The sequence below is a fragment of the Prunus avium genome, chromosome 1, assembly GCF_965620075.1.
Source record: "Prunus avium chromosome 1, drPruAviu1.hap1.1, whole genome shotgun sequence".
Classification (NCBI taxonomy): domain Eukaryota; kingdom Viridiplantae; phylum Streptophyta; class Magnoliopsida; order Rosales; family Rosaceae; genus Prunus; species Prunus avium.
In genome coordinates this window covers 43,904,026-43,927,136 of record NC_142284.1, presented here as the reverse complement: position 1 = coordinate 43,927,136, position 23,111 = coordinate 43,904,026, and the positions used below count along the sequence as shown (strand labels likewise).

The 23,111-nt window shown below is 42.6% G+C and overlaps 3 protein-coding genes across 4 annotated transcripts; all 3 read left to right on the top strand.

The window, feature by feature from the left end:
* Positions 1–21: 21 nt before the first annotated feature.
* LOC110765391 (2-oxoglutarate and iron-dependent oxygenase domain-containing protein CP2) lies at positions 22–3,540 on the top strand. Of its 2 annotated transcripts, XM_088252261.1 has the most exons (9): positions 23–499; positions 964–1,011; positions 1,234–1,410; positions 1,486–1,636; positions 1,746–1,832; positions 2,260–2,384; positions 2,613–2,731; positions 3,127–3,238; positions 3,331–3,540. In XM_088252261.1, the coding sequence occupies exons 1-9, from the start codon at positions 197–199 to the stop codon at positions 3,364–3,366; spliced, it is 1,158 nt and encodes a 385-aa protein (XP_088108387.1). In that variant the 5' UTR covers positions 23–196; the 3' UTR covers positions 3,367–3,540. The 2 variants fall into 2 exon arrangements, with proteins under 2 accessions (XP_088108411.1, XP_088108387.1); XM_088252285.1 differs by lacking the exon at positions 1,746–1,832 and having other exon boundaries at positions 22–499.
* A 9,729-nt stretch (positions 3,541–13,269) lies between these two features.
* Positions 13,270–14,129, top strand: LOC148297883 (uncharacterized). The gene is made up of 2 exons (XM_088248783.1): positions 13,270–13,403; positions 13,473–14,129. The coding sequence occupies exons 1-2, from the start codon at positions 13,305–13,307 to the stop codon at positions 14,127–14,129; spliced, it is 756 nt and encodes a 251-aa protein (XP_088104909.1). The 5' UTR covers positions 13,270–13,304.
* A 6,378-nt stretch (positions 14,130–20,507) lies between these two features.
* On the top strand, positions 20,508–21,980 carry LOC110765476 (E3 ubiquitin-protein ligase RHA2A-like). The gene has a single exon (XM_021968613.2). It carries the CDS (start codon positions 21,050–21,052, stop codon positions 21,602–21,604), a length of 555 nt encoding a protein of 184 aa, XP_021824305.1. The 5' UTR covers positions 20,508–21,049; the 3' UTR covers positions 21,605–21,980.
* Positions 21,981–23,111: the final 1,131 nt, after the last annotated feature.

Genomic DNA, 23,111 nt, shown 5'->3' with positions numbered 1-23,111 from the left:
TTAAGTGTTAACCAACGAACCACAGGAATCAGGCCCAAAAAAAAAAAAAAAAAAGAACCACAGGAACCCAAACCCTAACCTGCTGCTCAAACTTCTTCTTCTTCATTTTCAATTCTTCAAAACCCTAACAAATTCCACCAATTCACTCGCCCTACCTCTTTGGAAATCCACAATCTCTCTCTAAGTGTCCAAGACCATGTCTATAGACGGCTCAGCCGAGCGAAGAAAGCAACCGCCTCAGACTCAGACGCCGAGCACAGGCAACGGGAACTGCGGCATTTCTTCGATGAGCTTGACGAACAGGCTGAGACTGAACCCTAATAAGGAGCACAAGCCTGACAGCTACGACGACCTTCATCAATTGGAGTTTAGTCCCTTGCTCTTCAGCTCGCTGGAGCGCTACTTGCCTCCCACCATGCTCAATGGGTCACGTGACCTCAAGCTCCAGTACATGAGAGACATTCTCCTACGCTACTCGTCCGAGAGTGAGCGCACTCGTGTAAGAAAATGGCAATTCTCTTCTCTCTCTCTCTGTTTGGTAAATGCTGGAAACTGAAATTGAACGTGAATTGTGGAAGTTTCGGATTCCGTGTTCTTTCATTTTTAATTGTGTGGATATGTTTAGTGTGTGAAATGAGCGGGCTGCACTTGCAATCACGACAGAATGTGCCCTCTTTTTTAATTCTTCAGAAACGATGAGAAATTGGGAGAAAAGATAAGAATACGAAATGAAGATTTTGATAGACATGGGATTTTGGGGATTTGTGAGTATATGAAGCTCCATTCTTGTCTTAAATTTTGGTTTTTGATGGGGATTTTATTTCTGTGTGTAGCTGAAGGAGATAAGCTCTATAAATAATATATAGTTCTGAACACCAGGGGCAATGTGCTCTGGCTAATTGATCAAAGTAACGTCATTATGTTCCTGAGAGGCTCATACTTTTTCTCTGTTCGAATAAACAGGTTCAACGACATAGAGAATACAGGCAGAAGATCATCTCACACTATCAGGTGCGTTTAATGGCTAACATGCTGTTGACTTTTTGAAACATGCTATAATATGTAAACAACACCTTTATGTTTGAGTGTTGCAGTGATTAAAGTTCAGTCTCTTCTCTTTGTACTTCTGGAAATGTGAGCTTGAGTTTTCTGCATAAGACATAATATTGCATGCATTGACTTCCATGCATACATACATAAATTTCCTTCTTTATTGTTCCTTCCTCTTTGTAGCCTGTACACAAGGAGTTATACACTATGCAAGCTGCACAGTTCTTTGTCCCCTCATTTCTCAAAGCAATCAATGAGAATACAGAGGATAGCTTTAGAAGTATAATGGCTGAACCCGCTCCTGGAATTTATACATTTGAAATGCTTCAGCCGTACTTCTGTGAATTGTTATTATCCGAGGTATCATTTTTTATGTAAATGAATTTTTCCTGTATACTATCTTTTCTGTTTTCTTATCATATTCTGATTGCTTAGGTGGAAACTTTTGAAAGGTGGGTCATTGAGACAAATTTCAGAATCATGCGACCAAACACAATGAATAGATACGGTTGTGTTCTTGATGACTTTGGCCTAGAAACCATGCTTGACAAGTTGATGGAGGACTTTATACGCCCTATGTCTAGAGGTATTTCATCTCTAATATTGTAAAATCATAATTAGAAAACGAAAAAACACTACATATGAAACATTAGGACTAATGTTACACCTCATTTTTTTGGTTGGTATTTATGTAGTTTTCTTCCCCGAAGTTGGTGGATCCACGCTGGATTCTCATCATGGTTTTGTTGTTGAATATGGAACTGATAAGGATGCAGAGCTTGGTATATATCCATCTGAAAGTTTTGGATTTAGTTTTTTAAAATGAAATTTGTATTTGAAGCCCCTCTCTCTCTCTCTCTCTCTCTCTCTCTCTTTCTTTATACCATTTCCACTCTTTCTATTTTCTTACTCCAGGGAGTTATGCTCTAGACTGCAGCATAACACTGAGGCTTTAATATCTAAAGACACAATAATGTACTATGTTGCATCTTGAGTTATTTCTACTTACTATCATTTTTTTTTCTTACAACAGTTTTGAATCTTGGTTTAGCTGATATGATTTCTCCTTATTTATATTTCATAATTGCGTTCAATTTGTTCAGTAATGTATGTCTGTTACTTCCTCTGTCTGTCTTCATCTTGAAGCCCTGGGCTCTAAATTTACGGCTTTTTAAGTTTTTATGAACCCACGGTAGCTTTATATTGTAGGTTTTCATGTGGATGACTCAGAAGTCACCTTGAATGTTTGCTTGGGCAAGCAATTTTCTGGCGGAGAATTGTTCTTTCGAGGTATTCGATGTGATAAACATGTAAATTCAGAGACACAATCGGAGGTACGCTAGTCTTTTAAGATATTTTTTAGTACAGTTTTTTATGCTGGGTCACACTTTTCAGCCTGCAGTAATACAAATTCTTTAGAGTCTCGTATTTGATATCATTTTAGTTCATGATAAATGGTAACTAGCAAGTTGCATGTTTATTTTTATATTTAATATTTTTTTTACAGTTTACTGTGTAATTATTGAACTTTTTTCTTGGAATTTTTGTAATTGTACTCATAGGAAATCTTTGATTATTCTCATGTTCCGGGGCATGCGGTTCTTCATCGTGGTCGCCATCGGCATGGTGCTAGAGCCACAACATCGGGGTGTCGAGTCAACTTACTACTGTGGTGCAGAAGGTACCTTTCTCCTCTTTGAGGCCCCCTTAAAAGAAATTCAAGAAACCTAACTGAAGCATTTTTAAGGATTTCACAATCTCCCTGACTTTTAGTACTTCATGTATCTGCTCTATGTGGAATAGGTATCCAATTAATGCAACGTACCAATTTGTTCATGGTTTGGTATCAGGTCATACTGAGTTTTTCTTTTTGGGGTCAAGGATATTGGTTGTCATTAGGACTCTAGGAATTTTCTGCTTGCCGGCTGTTTGAGTAAATGACAATCAGTTTTGTAGAAGCTTTCTAAGCATTTCTTACAGTAAATGTCAATCATGGGGCTTGACTGCAAGGATTATCTTTAATTATGCATTTCTGTTTATCAATTTTCTCAGTGTGTATCCCCAATCTTTTTGTAGTTCGGTCTTTAGAGAGCTGAAGAAGTATCAGAAAGATTCTTCTAACTGGTGTGGAGAGTGCCAGCGTGAGAAGAAAGAAAGGCAACGTCAATCAATTACTGCCACCAAACTGGTAGTGAAAATTTGATATGAAAAAGAGAAAGAAAAAAAATCAGTGTTTTTATGCTTGGCTCGCTTACTGCATCTGATTTTTTTTCTTTTCAGGAATTGCTCAAGAGAGATGGAAAACCCACTTCTTGAGATGTTCTTTGTAATGGTTTTTTATCTTTTCTGCCAATACTCTTCTCGAGCAGTTCATCATGTAACTTTTGCTTGTGAAGTTGTAAATTTACAAAAATCTCATCCTTATTTATTTCATTAATATAGACTACAAACTACAGTTAGGCTAGTAATATGAAGGGAGATTCACTGTCATACCCAACGTGGTGTTCTTTACAATGTTTTAGTGCTTCTGCAAGTTGACTTTGATGTTATGCTGTTCCTTTTTTTTTCTTTTTTCTTTTTTGGTAGTTGCATACAGTGTGCTTTTAAGTTGTTGATAGAACTATAAAGAGCGAGGTTTGTCCTTTTTCGTTAAATCATTTTGCCAGTGGAATCCATGTAGTTTGCTTGCTTGTCTTTGCCTCTTCATTATGCGCCCACCACCATCGACATACAAATCTCACCAAATTCAAAATTTAGGAAATGGACGACAATATGACCAGCCTTTGGATCTTAATTCGTCAGTTTGACCCGGTCTCTGCCCACCCACCTTAATCAAAGTATCCCAGACAACTCACCTCAGACTTCTCAGTAGGTCTACTCAGATGAGATCCCCACAACACTACCACACAACACATTGGTAGTGGGAAAATTCTCCAATAAGTATTTTATGTTAAAGATTGATTTCATATTTCTAATCTCGAGATTTTCAATTGTTGGATTTCATGTGTATTACATATTAAATCTACTAACACATCTAATGAATGCAATTTAACAATTGAGATTAGAAATATATAACAAATCCTTAATTTAAATATTTACTGGAGAATAAACACTATATGTATATTTTTGCCTAAGGCTAAAGCCACATCCCAGAGGATGAGAGTGAGTGCATGAACCTATCGATTAGCCGTTTAGATTCTTCACAAAATTTTAAAAACAAACTCACATACATTAACGACTCACAATAATCCTTGAACGCGTAAAATGCTAGGATAGGATTCCTCGTAGCCTAGTAATAGGTAAAATTGGTGTTCAAACTCTTGGAAGGACATAAACTTGAGTCACACCTTGATGGGTAAAGGTAAAAGTGCCCTTTTCATAATGAATTGTATGAACATATACGTGTCAATGGTGTTATTTATAGGTTGAATAAAACCCTATTGTTGTATTGTTCTGATGGTGGGTAGCGGGCACACGTTTTTTAGTCCTAAATGTTGATCGATCGGCAAGGTTGTCTGCCTACACTTTTGAGGTGACAGATTAGGATGATTTCTTTACTTAGAGCATCCGCAATGGGCTCCCTAAACCACCTCCTTAGACAAATTTTAGGGAGGCATTGTAAAAATGCAACTCCAACCATGCTCTCTATCTACCTCTTAAAATAGGGAGTCCTCTAGGAGCTCCTAAATCTGAGGAGAGAGAAAGGACTCCTAGTGGCTCCTTATAATTTAATGAGTATTTCAAACCTTTATTTAATGCTAATTATTTTTATTTTTATTTTTTAATAGAGATTGACCAATCAAAAAAGAGTTATAGCATTTATGACTCTCCAAATTAGGGAGTATGGTTGGAGTTGAAATTTTTTAGAGAGCTCCTAAAATAGCTTTCTTATATTTTTAACTAAATTTTAGCTAAGAAATAGAGAGCATCATTGCGGATGCTCTTAGCAAAACTAGTGACGCATTCCTTCATTTCTTCTTCTTCTTCGTCTTCGTCTTTTTCTTTTTAATTAATAAACAAACTTTCCCCTTTTAGTGACCTCTCAAGTACAATGAATGGGCATCATTTTCCAAGTTTCCTTACCCACTAAATTTCTTTGGGGATCTTCTGGACTCTGCAAGACCTAAAATGCATCCGAATGGGATTTCTTTTAATAATTTAAATATCGTCGCGACTATAAGACATATATATAATATTATCTCAAATCCTCTCTTGAACTTCACATCAGTGATTATTTTGTAATTCATTGCTTTTGTTGTGTGTGGTCCAACCGACTCCTAACCATCGTTGTCATTGTCACCACCACCCTCCCTCAATATCATTATCATCGATCAATCAACATATCATCTCGATCCTTCCCTCTAAGAACGCTTTTGACTCAACTTAATACGTGTATTATTTGCATTTTTTTCACCAATTAGACGATAGACTCGGCAGCTCCAAGCACCTTATGTTCATGATAACGTTTTCATATAAAGATTTTGTTTTTAATACACGTGATAGAGGAGTAACTGTTCTTAATCACCTTGCTTGCGAAGATATTACGTTGAAAGGACAAAATTTTGTTAAAAAAGAACGGATGGTGATCAATCTTGTGGTCCTATGACAAGGCAAATGGCAAAGGCGACCGAGTTGAGACCACATTCCATATAGGGTTAGATATCAAAAGAGGGAAGCTGACAAACCCAAAAATCATCATGAAATTTGTTCAAGTCCTCATTTGCTTTATAATTCCTTTATCAACAACACAACAGCTTGCTTTGTTTGTGGTTTGTATCTAGGACCAAAAATTAAACAAAGGTCGACTGTCGGCGGATACGCGGATCTTTGTGGACGGTGGATATTGCATCATGCATCTCTTAATTATATATTTATCCATCTCTTAATTATTAATAATTTATCTTTTGAGTCTCCTATTAACTCTATTTATATAAATTTTACTCCCTTAATTTGGAGATATATATATAGATTAAGTTAGTCAGCGGAGATCACGGAAAATCTCTCTCTCTCTCTGTCTTTGATAATTGTCCAATCCCACCGCCGAATGCTTGTTATTAGTCCATCATTATTAATCAAACATGTCTGTATTTATGTTGGAAGTATCCTGCTCACAACAATTTGCATTTTCCCACCACACGATACCTCTTTAATTTCTCTCTCTCCTATTCTCATTGTCTAGCTACCTATTCAAAAACATTTTTTTTCTTGTGGTTGACGATGAATTTTTTTATATATTTTTTATTTTAAAAAAAGCTAATATTATTATGTAAGTACTCATGTTTGAATGTGGATGCCTTTTAGTGGTGTATTAATGAATAAGGTCCTATCATTTTAATTAATTAATTCAGAGTTTTGGTCACTAACTATAATGTGGCTTATTTCAACAACGAAAGAAAAAGATTTGACTTTGTTTTATCATCTTTTTATCAGAATTAGTAGGCCGAATTAGTATAATGTGATCACCACACTAGTAGTAATACCCCCATATATATATATATATATATATATATAGATATATGGCATATGGAATGTGACATACACCTGTTTAATAATATTATTATATTGATTACCACCCATAATGCAGCATGCTTTATCAGCAAAGCAACTCCTTTTAATGAAACCAACCAAGCCAATGGTTTTGACCACCCCCCCCCCCCCAAAAAAAGGAGCACTTTTTTTCTTAAAAAAGAAAAAAAAAAAGGAAAAAGATATTTAATCATCTAATAAACCGCCACCGGAAATAGTGTTTCTTAAACCAATTAAATAATGCAAACCCAGCTTAGCTAGTGGAGATGGGACGGGCCATATTCAGATTAAGACAGGTTAGCTGCCAGTAGTTAACTTAAGTACTCCTTCGAAGCTTTGGAAAGTTCAAAGAAAAACTGGTATTCAATTAGGACTTTAAATTTTGGAATATGGACGGCCATTTGCAATTTCGTACAAGCTTAGATGTATTAGTTTTGGACCCTTTGCCGAACTACTTATAATAAGAAACCAAACGTAATTGTCAGGTTAACTTTTTGAAATAAAATACTGAGGAAAAAAAAAAAAAAGGAAAGCTAAGAAGTAAAAAAGAAAACCAAATATTGAGTATATATTTATGACAATGAGAAATACATGGAAGAACATGCATGTTTGCTTGCTTGCTTGGGATGACATCAATTGACGACTAGGTCTTGTTGATTTGTGTTTAATTTACAACTAACTATATATAATTATGGTAGCAACGACGACCAAACACGACGGAGATGGATAATTGATGATGTTAATGGTAAGTAGTAAGCTGGTAGAGAATGCGTGCAAGAATTATTACGAGTTTGATTGGTTTTTATGTTGAAAGAACGCATGCATAATGCTGCATCTGTATATCGATCTAAACCGTGAGCAAATTATGCAGAGGGTTTGTAGCCCTTTTCTCTCTTTGCTTAATAACCCATATGCATTGTCGTGTACACAATAGGGCGATGGATGTTGATGCATGCATATGTATATCTAGAGACCAGAGAAATTGTTTGAGCACATGACTCAATCCTCCACTAAAATTTGCTCCAAAAGATTACGTATCCATATACTTGTACTTGGGGTTTTGGATATATTGGTACGTAGCTAGCTCCACAATGCATATGAATATGGGGGGCTCGGTATGTAGTATTACTTATTAGAGCATCAACAGTGGGGGGGTGTATTTTTGGGGGTGTAAAATCACTTTTACATCCCCTTTAGAACAAGTCCAGCCTTACTACCAAACCGGGCTAAAGGCCCCTCAGGCTAGCCCAAAATGCCTCCAACGCGCAAGGTCCTGCCTTGGCAAGAGCTGGGTCCCACAAGCCTAGGTAAGCCAATGGGCAAATTCAACCTGAGCTGCTGCCTGGGCAGAATGATGCAATGCTGACGTCATAATGACGTCAGCAACCAAAAAAATTTGAAAAAAAAATTCCAAATTTTTAAAAAATAAATACCTAGGCATATTCTTTACTTCCCATACCAAAAACTCTATACAAATTCATCTTCTTATATCTCATGTGAATAATATTTGCCCTTGCCCTAGCCTTTTGGGGTGGAACCAAAAAAGGCAAGGCTGCCACTATTCACATGTGTTGGCGCTAAATTTGAACAGATAGAGATGAGTGCAACTTACAAGCGGTGAGGACGATCAAGCAGATCGATTGAATCATAGATGCAGATTCTTCTTGTCCTTGGATGCAGATCCTGAATAGAAGATAAGCGAAGCTCGTGAGGTCTGTGGAACCGGTGTGGAACCAGCCTAAGACCCTCCGATGCTCAAGTAAGATTGTTTTTTAAGAGCTCTTGTTGTTGACCATATAAAAGTATAGAATTCAAGCTTAAAAGTCTTACCCCTGTATTGTAGTGGAGGGGCCTATTTATAGAGGGCATTTTGTATGCTCTTAGTACTCATTTTCGATGTGGGACTCGTGGGAGGGCCTTTTGAGGTCGACACGAGTCCTTAGATATTTTGGGCGGATACTTCGAGATTGATTCTCTACAATCGGTAAGGGATGCCGATTGTAGACGAGCTTGGCCTGTAATGGCTGTTCGCAGCTTTGAGACAATGCCATCGGTGGCCGATGCCGATTGTCCGAGGCCTTGGGTACTTGGGCGAGTCTATAAGATCCACGTGTCGTTGTACGAGTGGAGGGTCAGATATGGTACAAACAGTAGTCCCCCAAGTTGCCGATTGAGAAGCTTCTCGGTTGGGGACTTGAATATGTATTCGGCATTCTGACCCGGACGCAATGGTCTCATAGTTGCCGATGGTGGTATGTAGTCCCCCAAGTGCCCAAGCGAGTAAGCTTGGATAAGAGACGGCATGATGTGCCGATTGTTGCAAGGGGTGAGTGAAAACTCATCACTATGCGGCTGCCGTTCGGCACGAAAGGTGAGTGAAAACTCATCAATGTGTGCCTGCCGTTTGGCACGAGAGTTGAGTGAAAACTCATCGATGTGCGCCTGCCGTTCGGCACGATAGGTGAGTGAAAACTCATCGATGTGCGCCTGCCGTTGGGCACGAGAGGTGAGTGAAAACTCATCAATGTGCGCCTGCCGTTTGCAAGTGGAGTTGTGCTCAAAGGTGGCTAGATCTGCCACGTTCGGGAAGTTGAAGCGTCTCTGAGGATTGGAAGCGTTGCAACTGACAACGTTTGGTCTCCCCCATGCATGCGTGACACGTGTCGGCATGGCTGTGAAGAGCCGCGTCGTTTCGTATCCCGATGCGTCGCTTCGCGTCCCGATGCTAGATCGGCTTTATAAATGTGAGGAGGGGACGAGAGTTCAAATACTTGGAATTTTTGAGAGCGAAGAGAGCTTGTGAGAGGCGATTTCCGGCAACCGTGCGAAGGCTGAGCAGGCGATTTCCGGCGAGCGTGAACAAGGCGGAGGCGATTTCCGGCGAACTTGAACCACCGTGCAAACAAGGTATGTTGCCGTGTTTTGGCATTTGTATGAATCAAAGTGTTGAATTCGTTGATTGTTTGTTTGAACAAGGTATGAACAAGCATGAACAAGCATGAACAAGTATGAACATGCATGAACAAGTATGAACATGAGTGTTTAGGAGGTATAACAAGATTTTGATTCTAGCATAGCACTTAGTTTCCCTTCGTTTGTGTTTGTAGATGTCAGATACCGAATCCGAGGGTAGGCGTAGTCCGAGGGCCTATGAGGACGAATCGTCCTCGGGGAGTTCGTCCGAGGGGGGTGAGAGTACCGATTCTGGGAGCTCTTCAAGCTGTGAGATAGTGGAGGGGGCAAGAGTGCGTGCCGAGGCTGGGGGCACTTCGACGAGAGTGCCTGAAGATGGTGAGCCTTCGACTTCGGGTCGTGAGGCCGATGGGGGTGGCGTGTCTGTTGCCGTCCCAGGGGAATGGGTGTTGAGGGTTGTTAGGGGGAGGCAACGGATTCCGATGGCGAAGCCCACGGAACCTTTGTTCGGAGTAGATGATTTAGAGCCGAACACGCTGACTGAGGCTAAGTTGGCGAAGATTCGGGCGGAGTTCAATATTCCGGAATCGGTAGGGATGCGAATTCCGGGGCCCTTAGAGTCGCTCAGTGATAATGACAAGGGTGTAGTCTTCTTCACCGACGTGTTTAAGCATGGGCTTCGGCTATCGTTGAGACATTCGGTGCAGAAGATCTTGGCTGCGATCGGGTATGCACCAGGGCAGTACAATCCAAACTTTTGGATTACGTTGCTCGGGATGATCACAGCGTTCAGCTTGGCTGGCGATGGGGAGCCGAGCTACGAACAGTTTGCCCAACTGTATAGTGTGACGAGGGCAAAGAGTGCTGATAATGGGGGGTGGGTGCAGTCCAACTGTCTATCGGCAGGGCAGCGTGGACACTTTGTGGTTGGGGTGCCGAGCTCCCAGAAGACGTGGCGTAAGCGTCGAGTAATTGTGTCCGGTGATTGGGAATCGGCACCGGGAGTGATCGTGGAGAGGAGGATTCCTACGTCTTTCCAGACAGTCGGTAAGGTAGAGCCTGTCGTTCGGCAGTTGGTTTAGGGTTTTTTTTTTTTTTTTTTTTTTTTTTTTTTTTTTTTTTGGTTGACCGTTGGGTGTTTGTGTTTCAGTGTCCTTGAAACGGCCATCTGCACCGATCAGAGAGGTGGAAGCAATCGAGAGGGTGAGGACGAAGATTGCCGAAGAAGATCGCTTCTTCAATGAGTTGCTATACTTCCGGAACCTTTACAAGGCAGGCTTGATCGGCAAAGCAGAACACGACCGAAGGATAAAGGAGGAAGAGGAAGAGGAGAAAAGACAGAGTGAGTGATGCCGTTCGGCAGGTGTCGTGAGCTTCTTCCTTTCCATATCTACCGTTTCCGATATAGCTTGTGTTTTTGCAGTGGCAGGTGGGCGTCCAATGAGCGAGGTGATCGGTTCATAATTGTATATTATTTCTTACCATTCTAGCTTATGATTTGGTTATGTTTTTGAGTTAAACTTGTGCTTTTAATCCTTTTTTGTGTTTATCTTTCAGTTAATTGAGCTTTAGGTAACAATGATGGCTTTGGAGAACATAATTCATGCAATTCAAGCATGTTAAGACCTAATTTGGATGAATTGATGAAGAGCTTAAAGACAAATTCATTATGGCTACAGCCCCCTGCCAGTCCAGTTCCGTAGGTCATATTGCAAGCTTTGTTTCAGCAACCTACATAGCTCGGATGAGGCCACATTCTTCATGAAAGTTGCTCCAATTGGTGTGTACTATAACATATCCAAAATTCAGCCCCATTGGATAAATCTGGAGTCCGTTACCTAGCAAACACAGAACCATGCTCAGGATGGATCTTATCAGCGCGGAAAATGAGTTAGCAATTTGTTTCGGCCTTAACTTCTTCCTCCGACCTTGGATTGGCCCAAATAACATATGGCTGGAAAGAAGACATTCTGAACTTCAATTTAGAGTGCTTAAAGTCCTAATTTGATTAAGAGAAGCCCAAGTTGTAAGCCCTTGAAGTTGCTGGTCATGCTGACCTCAGCATGTGCTGGTTGGATGCTTGGTCATGGTGAGCTAGGTATGAGCTATCATTTCTGGTTGGAAGCTTGGTCATGGTGACATGAAGATGATCTAGGGCTGCTGGTGGGATTTAGTGGTGAAGTGCATCAACCAATTCAAGATTTTCTAATACAAGTGCATCACCCATTTCAGATTTTCTAATACAAGTGCATCAACCATTTCAGATTTTATAATTCAAGTGTTGTATGCATTAGTCTTATTGAATTCTGATTTTCACTTCCCCTAGGCCTATAAATAGGGAAGTTCTCTAAGCTTGTAATAACACCCCAAGGGGGGGAGCTCTCAAGCACTTCTCTAGAGCTCCCTTCCCTTATCTCCCTCAAATTCTCTTAATTTCCCTTTGTAGTTCTCAATTGTTGTAATATGATCCTTTTACTAAATCTTCAAACACTTCCCAAACACTTCTCTATTCTCTTCCAAGCATTCTCCAATTCCTCAAACACATGTCTCTTCCCTTCCAAAGTTCTCAAAGTTTTCCAACTTCCCAAACACTTCTCTATTCTCTTCCAAGCATTCTCCAATTCCTCAAACACATGTCTCTTCCCTTCCAAAGTTCTCAAAGTTCTCCAATTTTCCAAACACTCTCTCTTCCAAAATCCACAAAGTTCCCAAACACAATTCCCATTCTCTTCCAAATTCCCCATGTTCTCAAACACTTCTCCCATTCCTTCATCAAATTCTCTAAACTTCTCAAACACCCTTCTCTCCCTTCCCTAAGTTCTCAAATTCTCCAAGTTCATAAACATTCTCCAAACTTCTCAAACACTTTCTCCTCCCGTCTCTACGTTCTCAAATTTTCCAAGTTTCCAAAATCCACAAAGTTCCCAAACACCACTTTCCTTTCTTCTCCAAAAAGCCTACATATTCTCAAACACTCTCCAAACACTTCTCCCATTCCTTCATCAAATTCTCAATGTTCCCAAACACTCCTCCCTTCTCTTTCTCAAACACATCTCTCCTCTCTTCCAAAAGTCTCCAAATCTCTCAAACACATGTCTCAACCTTTCCAAAATCCTCAAAGCTCTCAAACACATGTTCTTCCAAAATCCTCCAAGTTCTCAATACTTTCTTCTCCCTCTCAAAGTTCTCAACACTTTCTTCTCTTCCTCAAAGTTCTCTTAATTTCCTTAATGTTTTCGTAGTTGTAATTTATTTTTCTTGTAATGTACATTCTTTCTTCTTGTTTTGTTTCTTTTGTTTTTATTTATGTTTTGTGTAGGAAAACTGAATTGGATCATTCAATCACCAATCCCTGTGGAATCGACCTCGCACTTACATACGCTAAACTATCAACGGTTCGTGCACTTGCGAGTATCACAAGTTGAGGATGCAGTTGAACCCATTTTGGTGCAGCTGAATCTACGCAACACGAGGCGACCAGGAGGCGACTGGAGGGGCGTGGGGCGCCGAAGCCGAAAAAAGGGCAGTCCCCCAGGCCGAAGAAGAAGGCGGCAGGAGCCTCTGGGGATGAGCAGACGGTGGCGGATCGCCGCCGGGAGAAGCAGGCGGCCGAGGCTGAGGCTGTTCGGGAGGTGCACCTCCAAGTAACAGGAAAAAGGATGATTGAGGGTGCCCTCGACGCAACGCCGTTGCCGAAGCAGCCAAGGGGGCCGAATGAAGGGACATCGGTGGTGATTCCCGATGATGAAGGAGAGGGAGAGGAGGGGCCGGGGAACATTGCTTGCCCTCGGAAGGCTGTGCCGTTTATCAACAGTATGATCGATGGCGCTCAAATGGAGCTGTCAGAGATCGAGCAACTGTCAATGAAGACGTTGCGCGAGCAGACCGGGCGAGCCTTCCGGCTTCAGGCTGCAGTAAGTGTTTAATTTGTTGCTTTTCAAAGTGGTTATGCGGTCGGCATACTGAGTTTGTATGTGTTACAGGCTGATATGGAGATGTGGCTCTGCGTGAAGCGAGCCATCAATGCTGCCGAACGGTACCAAAAGAAGTTTGAAGAGGGCCGTTCGAAGATCGCTGATGCCGGAAAGCTCATTCAGGAGGCCGACCGGCGTGCCGAGGAAAATGCTGCGAAGATAGCGGAGCTAACGTCGAAATTGGCGGCAACGGAGCTGGATTTGGTGACGGCGCAGGAGGCGAAGGCCGTGGTGGAGGTGGCTATGGATGCGGCCGAACGGTCACATGCCAATGAGGTCGAAGAGGCGAAGGCGAAAGCCGTTGCTGACTACCGAGCGTCGGAGGAGTTCACTCTTCTGGTAGACAGAGAAGTCATGGAGCAATGTGATGACTTTGTCTACCGATTCAAACGGTACAATGCGGAGAAGAAGCTGAATCTGAACTTTCTTCGGGATCCGCAGCCACTACCGGAAGGGGTGACCGAAGAGATGGTGGAGGCGTACAAGAGTGAGGATGCCGAGCCCGAGGAAACCGATGACACCGATTCAAGCAGTGGGGAGGAAGAAAGTCATCCCAGTCCTGTGCCTACCGCCAATGTGTCTACTGCCAAGCCGTCGACTGGTCCTGTGCCTGCGTCAGCTGATGCCGATATTGTAACGACCGAAGCCGATCCACCCTCCTCTTAGACTTCGTTAATTCAAGTATCATTTTTGGAAATGTATAACAGTTTTGAATATGCCGAATGGCATGTTGTAAAGACAGATGGCCCTTCTGTGGCCTTTTATATCTATGTTAACTTTGTTTTGGTTGAATTTGCTGATATCCGTAATCCTGTATGTGTGCATGCCGAATGTAGAATATTGTTGATATAATATTGCTGTTTGGTAATGCCATATGTATAGAATATGGATTATGTTGAAATAAACCGATTACAAAGGTAACGACCGAAGGTGACAACACAAGGTGTGAGCACCTGTACATGGGGTGAGGACCGAAGGTCACGTTACTTGTAGTAATATTTGAGGTGCTCGATATTCCAAGGATGGCCGAGGGTCTGACCATCGGTATCACGCAGTCGGTAAGTTCCTGGTCGGCAGACAGTGACGACCTCATAAGGACCTTACCAGGATGGACCAAGGGTGCCGTCGTTCGAGTCTTTGGTGGCGAGAGAAACTTTGCGTAAAACTCAGTCTCCCACTTTGAACGATCGGCGTCTGACGCGCGAGTCGTAGTAGCGAGAGGTCCGCTGTTTGTAAGCAACGTTCCGAAGCTGAGCCTGGGAACAGTGTTCATCAATGAGGTCCAGGTTGAGAGTGAGCAAGGCTTCGTTTTGCTCTGATTTGTAAGATGCCGTTCGGCACGAGGGTGCGTTGATCTTGACTGGGACAACAGCTTCGGTACCGAAAGCAAGGGAAAATGGTGTTTCTCTAGTCGATCGTCGGTAGGAGGTGTTGATGGCCCATAGTGCCTCCGGAAGGAGATCGGGCCAGGCTCCTTTAGCTGCCCCAAGCTTCCTCTTTAGTGTCCGCTTGATGATCTTGTTGATGGCTTCTACCTGGCCGTTCGATTGTGGGTGTGCCGGAGAAGCGAAGAACAAGTTGATGCCGAACCGGTGGCATAGGTGCCAGAACTGAGAGGAGTCGAATTGTTTTCCGTTGTCGGTGATGATCGCGTTCGGGAGGCCGAATCGACAAATAATATTCTTCCATACGAAATGTTCGACTCTGGCTGCGGTGATTGTTGCCAAAGCTTCGGCCTTGGTCCACTTCGTAAAGTAGTCGACAGCGACGATGGCGTACTTGAGCTGTCCCTTCCCTTGGGGCATGGGGCCGATGAGGTCTAAACCCCATTGAGCGAAGGGCCACGGGCTAACAATCGGGGTGAGCGGTTCGGAAGGCAGTTTCGAAACTGAGCCGAAACGCTGGCATTGATCGCACTTCTGGACGAGTGTGGTGGCATCGGTATGAAGGGTCGGCCAGTAATACCCCTGCCGAATGGTCTTGAATGCCAGAGATCGGGCCCCAGAATGGTCTCCGCAGGCTCCTTCGTGAATCTCTCGTAAGACGTAGTCTCCTTGCTGCGGGGTCAGGCACCGAAGCAATGGTAAGGAAAGGCCATGCCGATAGAGAGTCTGATTCAAGATTAAGTAACGTGCCGATCAGGGGCGGATAGTTTTGGCCTCCGTTTTGTCGTCTGGCAAAGTTCCGATTGAAAGATAAGCATATATTGGATCCATCCAGCTTGGGTCATGCCGAACGGCATGTACTTCGCTTTCCGTGGTGCTGCGCCGAGCGAGGATTTCGATCGGTACGTGGCGACCGACGTTGTCGTCAATTGCTCATGCTAGGCGTGATAGGGCATCAGCGTGGCTGTTCTCAGATCTTGGGATCTGTTGAACCTGGAACGCGTCAAAGTGATGCAGCAATCGGCGGGCATGTGTCAAGTAGGCAGCCATCGAAGGGTCTTTGGCTTCGAATTCAGTCAACACCTGATTCACGACAAGTTGCGAGTCGCTGCATATTTTCAGCTGTCGAGCGCCCATTCCCTTGGCGAGCCGAAGGCCTGCTAAGAGAGCTTCATATTCAGCTTCGTTGTTGGAAGCTTGGAATTGGAATCGAATGGCGTATTCGATGGTAGTTTGGTCAGGGGCTTTGAGAACTAAGCCGGCCCCGCTGCCTTGTCGGTTGGATGACCCGTCTACGTAGAGAGTCCATAGAGGGAGTGATGAAATGAATGTTCCCTCGGTTGGATGGGCGAATGATGCTGCTGATTCCGAAACGGTATGGTCTGGATTGGATCCTGTAGAGGTAGTCATTTCGGAGATGAAATCAGCCACGGCTTGTCCCTTCTCGGCAGGCCGAGGGTGATATTGGATGTCGAATTCGCTGAGTTCAATTGCCCACTTCACTAGCCGACCTGATGTCTCCGGTCTTTGTAGTATCTGGCGTAGTGGCTGATTGGTAAGAACGGTAATGCTGTGAGCCTGGAAGTACGGTCGAAGCTTGCGTGCTGAGAGAACAAGAGCATAGGCAAGCTTTTCCAGCTCAGGGTACCGAATCTCGGCATCTTGCAAGGCGTGACTGGTATAGAAAATTGGAAGCTCGATGCCATTCGGCTTGCGAATGAGCACGGAGCTTAGTGCCGTTGCTGATACTGATAAGTAGAGAATTAACTCTTCGCCAGGAAGAGGGGTGGACAACAGGGGCGCCCTGCTCATATAGGCCTTGAGGTCCTGGAAAGCGCGATCGCATTCGGCGGTCCAGACAATCTGCCGTTTGCTTCCTTTGAGGGCTTTAAAGAAAGGGGCACACCGATCGGTAGCCTTGGATATAAATCGAGCAAGAGCGGCGACACGCCCCGTGAGGCTCTGGATGTCCTTCTGAGTCTTCGGAATCTGCATGTCGAGCAGGGCCTGAATTTTTTCTGGATTGGCTTCGATGCCTCGTTGGCTGATCATGAAGCCAAGGAATTTGCCCGAAGAGACGCCGAAGGCACATTTACTTGGGTTGAGCCGCATGTTGTACTTTTTTAGGACGCTGAACATGAGGGAGAGGTTGTGGAGGTGAGAATCGGCTGTTTTGCTTTTGACCAGCATGTCATCCACATAAACCTCCATCGAGGTGCCGATTAGTTCAGAGAATATTTTGTTGACCAAGCGTTGGTAGGTTACCCCAGCGTTCTTCAAGCCGAATGGCATGACTTTGTAGCAGTAAAGTCCTTTGTCGATGATGAATGCCGTATGTTCGCGATCGGCAGAGTGCATGAATATCTGGTTGTAGCCAGAGTATGCGTCCATAAAACTAAGAAGTTCATGGCCTGCCGTTGCGTCTACCATCTAATCGATCCGTGGCAGAGGAAAGCTGTCCTTGGGGCAAGCCTTGTTCAAATCGGTATAGTCCTGACACATTCGCCAGGCACCGCTCGACTTCTTGACCAGCACCGAATTGGCCAGCCAAATTGGGTAAGTGACTTCCTGGATGAAGCCGATTGTTCGCAGTTTCTCCACCTCGGTTCTCATTGCTTCATACCGTTCGGTATCATACGCCCGTCATTTCTGTCTGATGGGTTTGAAAGTGGGGCAGATGCTGAGCTTGTGACTGATGACGCTCGGGGCGATGCCGGGCATGTCATTGTACGACCAAGCGAAGACTTCTGCATTAGCGCGCAAGAAGGCAATGAAGTCGGTACGCAGTGCCGGACTCAAGGTGGTACCGATTCAAACCTGTCGATCGGGCTCTGTTTCGGAGAGGACGACCGATTCCAAATCTTCAACGGGTTGTGCTTGTGGGGTGACAGCTTCATCCCTGGGGTCATCCGGTTTGTCCGCCCCTCTGCCGTTCGGCACAGTAGCGTTGGCAGCTACCGAGTATTCTGCGCGAGGCGTGGCTCGTGCCGAACCCTTGGTTGCTGAAACGTTACATGTCCGTGCACTCAACTGATCCCCTCGCACTTGGCCTACGCCAGCGTGGGTGGGGAACTTGAGGAGGAGCATGTGTGGTGACAGCATGGCCTTCATTTTGGTGAGCGTCGTCCTGCCAATGATGGCATTATATGCTATTGGGCAATCGACCACCAAAAAGTGAGTGTAGATGATCGTTCGTCTGGGAATGGTGCCAACCGCAAACGGAAGCCAATCTGTTGGTGCTAAATCTGAACAAATAGAGATGAGTGCAACTTACAAGCGATGAGGACGATCAAGCAGATCGATTGAATGATAGATGCAGATTCTTCTTGTCCTTGGATGCAGATCCTGAATAGAAGATAAGCAAAGCTCGTGAGGTCTGTGGAACCGGTGTGGAACCAGCCTAAGACCATCCGATGCTCAAGTAAGATTGTTTTTTAAGAGCTCTTGTTGTTGACCATATAAAAGTATAGAAGTCAAGCTTAAAAGTCTTACCCCTGTATTGTAGTGGAGGGGCCTATTTATATAGGGCATTTTGTATGCTCTTAGTACTCATTTTCGATGTGGGACTCGTGGGAGGGCCTTCTGAGGTCGACACGAGTCCTTAGATATTTTGGGCGGATACTTCTAGGTTGATTCTCTACAATCGGTAAGGGATGCCGATTGTAGACGAGCTTGGCCTGTAATGGCTGTTCGCAGCTTTGAGACAATGCCATCGATGGCCGATGCCGATTGTCCGAGGCCTTGGGTACTTGGGCGAGTTTATAAGATCCATGTGTCGTTGTACGAGTGGAGGCTCAGATATGGTACAAACAACATGAATAGTGCTAGCCCTTGCCTTAGCCTTTATGGGTGGACTTGCTCTTACACCTCCGGGGGGTGTAAATACGCTTTTTGCTCCAATGTGAGGGTGTATTTTCGAGGGTGTAAAGCCACTTTTCTCCATTTTCCTCTCCTTTTTGCAGCTGGGTCCCACTTGCAAGAGATGTAAAAAAAGATGTACAATTGCATCTAAATATACATCTCAAGGTGGTGATTTAATTATACATTCATATACACCCCCCCCCCCCCAATTGCGGGTGATTCCGATCACAACGGGTGTATATTTAACATACACCCCCTTATACACCCTCCCACTGTGGATGCTCTTAAGATAGTAAAGAATTCCCTCATTACTTTTTTTTATTTTAAAATTTGCTAATTAAAATGGGATCGCTTGGATGAAATTATGAAAATCATAATTAGTTAATCAAGCTAACTTTTAAAATGTATATGCAGTTTATCTTTATGCCGATGTCGTTTGTTTAAATAGCAAGCAACGCAACATAACGAAGCAAAGGAAAGAACAATAAATTAAGGGAGTTGATTTTCCCACTTCCATTTTTTCCACTTACACTCCTTTTGCTTTATAATACTTTTTAATCAATTTTGTTTATTTTCTATCTATTTTCTATTCTACTTTTACCCTACATTAATTTCTTTTTACTTCACTTTCTCCAAAAGGAAGTATGAAAATCAACTCCCTAAATTAAACACATAAAACGTATCTAAAATGCCATTTAACGCAATATAATATACTATATGGATTTTTGTAGAAATGTCACATAAACTTATACCTTCGTCTCAATTTGTCACCTTAAATTTTTTTAAAGAGAAATATCATCTTAATTTTTCAAAATTCATGATTTGTCATCTAACTTTAACATCATCCAATTTTCCATCCATTTTAAAGGTTATTTTAATTTTTTTATTTTTAAGAGTATTTTAAAAATGGAAAAATCCAAGAAGAAAATGAGAGAAAAAGAGCACTTAAAAAACTGAAAAGTGCTTATGTGAGGAATAAAGAAGAAAAACAAATATGAGGGGGGACCCATCCTCACATGGTAGAGTCTAGTGACGACGGCACCCGAAATTTCCTACTCTCTTTGCCATTTCCTGAGTGATTTTTCACAGGATAGCGAGAATCACATATATACAAAGATATGTGGGTCTCATTTTCATGTGAAAGAAGAAAAATTCAGCTGTTCCAGTCCAGAGCATAACTTTGTGTTCCAATAACATCTCACAACGTATATATATACATCTGAGTGTCTTAACCACGTTATGAGAAACACGAGCTTACTACTGAAGTGTTTTCTCCGTTGAGAGCATTTCCAAGGAAGTAGGCATCCCAATATGCAAAATATACACTCTCTTTAATATGATTATTATTTTTTACTTTCAAATGAATAGGTATATTGAACTCCACTTACATTTTTATAATAAAATATCATCTCATTTCATATATCTCACTTACTTTTTATAAAAGATAAAAATAAATGTACACGATAAAAGTAAATATTATAATTTTTTTTTCTTTTACAGAGAATTATAATAATGGTTTGTATAATTTCATTATTATTTTTTAAGATTTTTCTTATTAAAAGGAACGATAATATATTAAACTCACACACTACATGAATACTATAACTCCAACTCAATACCTTTCTAGAGAGCAATTGCTTCAAATCACTATATTAGTGAGTCATTTATGAAGGAGAAAATATAATTACATTATTTAGTTCATCAGAATGACCAACTTTTTTTATGAGATAAATAATTGTGATAGTTTTGCATACTTTTTTTTACATACTCGCTTGGAAATGCTCTAAGTAGTCCCCCCTCCACAACACTAACCAATCCCCCAAAAGCAAAAGGAATGAAAAATAGAGAGAGAAAAGAAGGTTGAGAATTGAGAGGTTGAGAGGCAAGTGAAGTCGTAACATCAGCCTTTGGCAGACACCCAACCCCTGTGCGTCTGCCTCCCTGTCCTTCCTCTCTCTAGCCCACGTATAATATTGCCCGCCGACGAGCGCTCCTAGCCTTCCCTCCCCCTTTATTTATTTACCAAATCACACACTCTCGTCATCTGGTCTTTTTCCCCTCTCTTCCTCCCTAACATCGAATATATTCTCTCTCTCTCTCTCTCTCTCTCTCTCTGTGTATATATCTATATATATATACACATCTCTCTAGCTAATTCAGAACCCACTTCTCCTCTCAGTTCTACCTCACATCTCTCTTTCATCCACCATTTGTTTTAAAGAGACCCAACAAAACAAAAACAGAAAATTTATGATCTTTAGAGTTGAGATCATATAATTAAACTTATAAATTATATGTATGTATAAAAAGTGCTGTTTTTTAAAGTAGAGAGAGGAAATCATGGGGTTACAGAACCAGCTGAACGACGTGTCGTCGGACTCAATCCCACTCTTACTCATCGCACTCATCGCCAGCTTCATCAACCACCTCCGCTCCTCCCTCTTCCACCTCCTCCATTTCCTGGGCCTCAGCAACCCCGGCCCAGGCCCAGACTACGACGATGGCCTTCTCGCGGGCTCCTCCGTGGGCTCGGGCCTCGCCGGCCTCGCCCTCCTCGCCGACCAGCTCGCCCTCAACCGTCACTTGTCCTACCGCTACGACCGCAACCGCCATGACCAACAGAACGACGCCGTCGCGAGGTCACGGGATTGCGATTGCGTGGTGTGCTTGTCCACCTTAGGGGATGGGGACCATGTCCGTATGCTCAACTGCCGCCACGTGTTCCACAAGAGCTGCTTCGACGGATGGCTCGACCACCTCAACTTCAATTGCCCTATTTGCCGCTCTCCCCTCGTCCACCGTGACCTCATCGGCCACACGCGCCGCCGCCTTGCCGCCTTGCCGCCTCCCTCCTCCACGGGTTTTCTCTCCGCTGAATCGATTGGACGAAGATGATGATGCATGTTACAATATGATCAAATGGGTCTCATCCGCTATCTGCTATATCCACCTACCCATGATGATGATGATGATAACGGCGAATCCATCGATTGCTGGTGGTTCCTTTCTCGTTCTTCTTCGCCTTTTCATTTTTGATATTCTAGAGAGTTGTTGGCAGTTTTTGACCAGAGACTTTCCTTTTTATTGTTTGGTCCTTCAAATTTCTCCTTTCTTTATTTTCCTTCCATAACTATCTCCCTCTTCAATCTTTTTTATTTTATTTTTTGAAAAAAACTCTCTGAGTTTTTTTTTTTAATTTACTGATGTAAATTCTTGGTGTTTCTAATCTTAAATAAGGAAAGAGGGATCTCCAATTTTTAGTTGTGTACAAGTCTATTAATGTTGAGATTACAATGGCTACTAGATTATTTCGAGAAATGAAGGATTCAAGTATTTATGTTATGGAACCAAATGTCTGTTTTAAAGGATTTAATTACTTTCCAATGTTTAATATATAAAAAATAAAATGAAATGAAATATATTTCGGGCTCGTTTGGGAGTGCTTTTGGAATGGCTAAAAACACTTTCTGACAACCGAAAAAGCTTATAATGGCGTTTGGCAGAAAAGTTTAGAAGTGCTTCTGAGTTATAGAAGCGCTTTTTGGAGAAGCACCTATCATGTGCTTCTTCAAGAAGCTCTCCCAATTACTTTTTCAAGAAGCACTTCGATTTTTCATGAAATTTTCAACAATTTTATAATAAAAACGTTTTTATTAGAAATGCTTATGAGGAGAAGTGCTTCCTAAAAAAACAATCCCAAACGAGCCCTTCCTTTTCTTTTGGTTTGATGCAGTAAAAAGAACTCAACGGAGCAGAGGGAAGACGAAGGAAAAGGTTTAAAAAGGGCAAAAAAAAAAAGCATTAACTAAGAACATTGGTGAAAAGATACGTGGGACATACTCAAAGTGAAGAAACGTTTCTCTGTGATTGATGAACAAATCATGTAAAGCCCAAAACATCCCCAAAGCCGCTCACAATATATTGCAAAGCCCAAAACTTTTCCCATAAGAAAATAATGGGAAAGTGTTTCTCTGTGTTCACTTTAATCATGCCCGTGTGCAAATCTTTAATGGGGCTGCAACTGATATTTGGAAGGATAAATGGCCCCATCCTCCTCATCCTGGCCACATTGTTCCTAGGAGTTTAGTTCCAAGAGATGCCCCTTCCACTGTGGCTGAGATTATGGACCCTGTCACTCATTCCTGGAAGCTTGATGTGCTGAGAGACTATTTAGATCGGGACACTATCAGATGCATACAATCTATTCCTATTGGGGCCACCACTGAGTTGGACCATTGGGTTTGGCCATGGAGTTCTGATGGAAACTGTAGTGTGAAGTCTGGCTATCGTGTAATTCATTCCGCTAATAGAAGGGGAAACAATGTTTTGCCACAACCTTCTCACACCATCTCAAAGCAGATTTGGACAAGTATGTGGCAGTTCAAAACTCTCCCAAAAATCA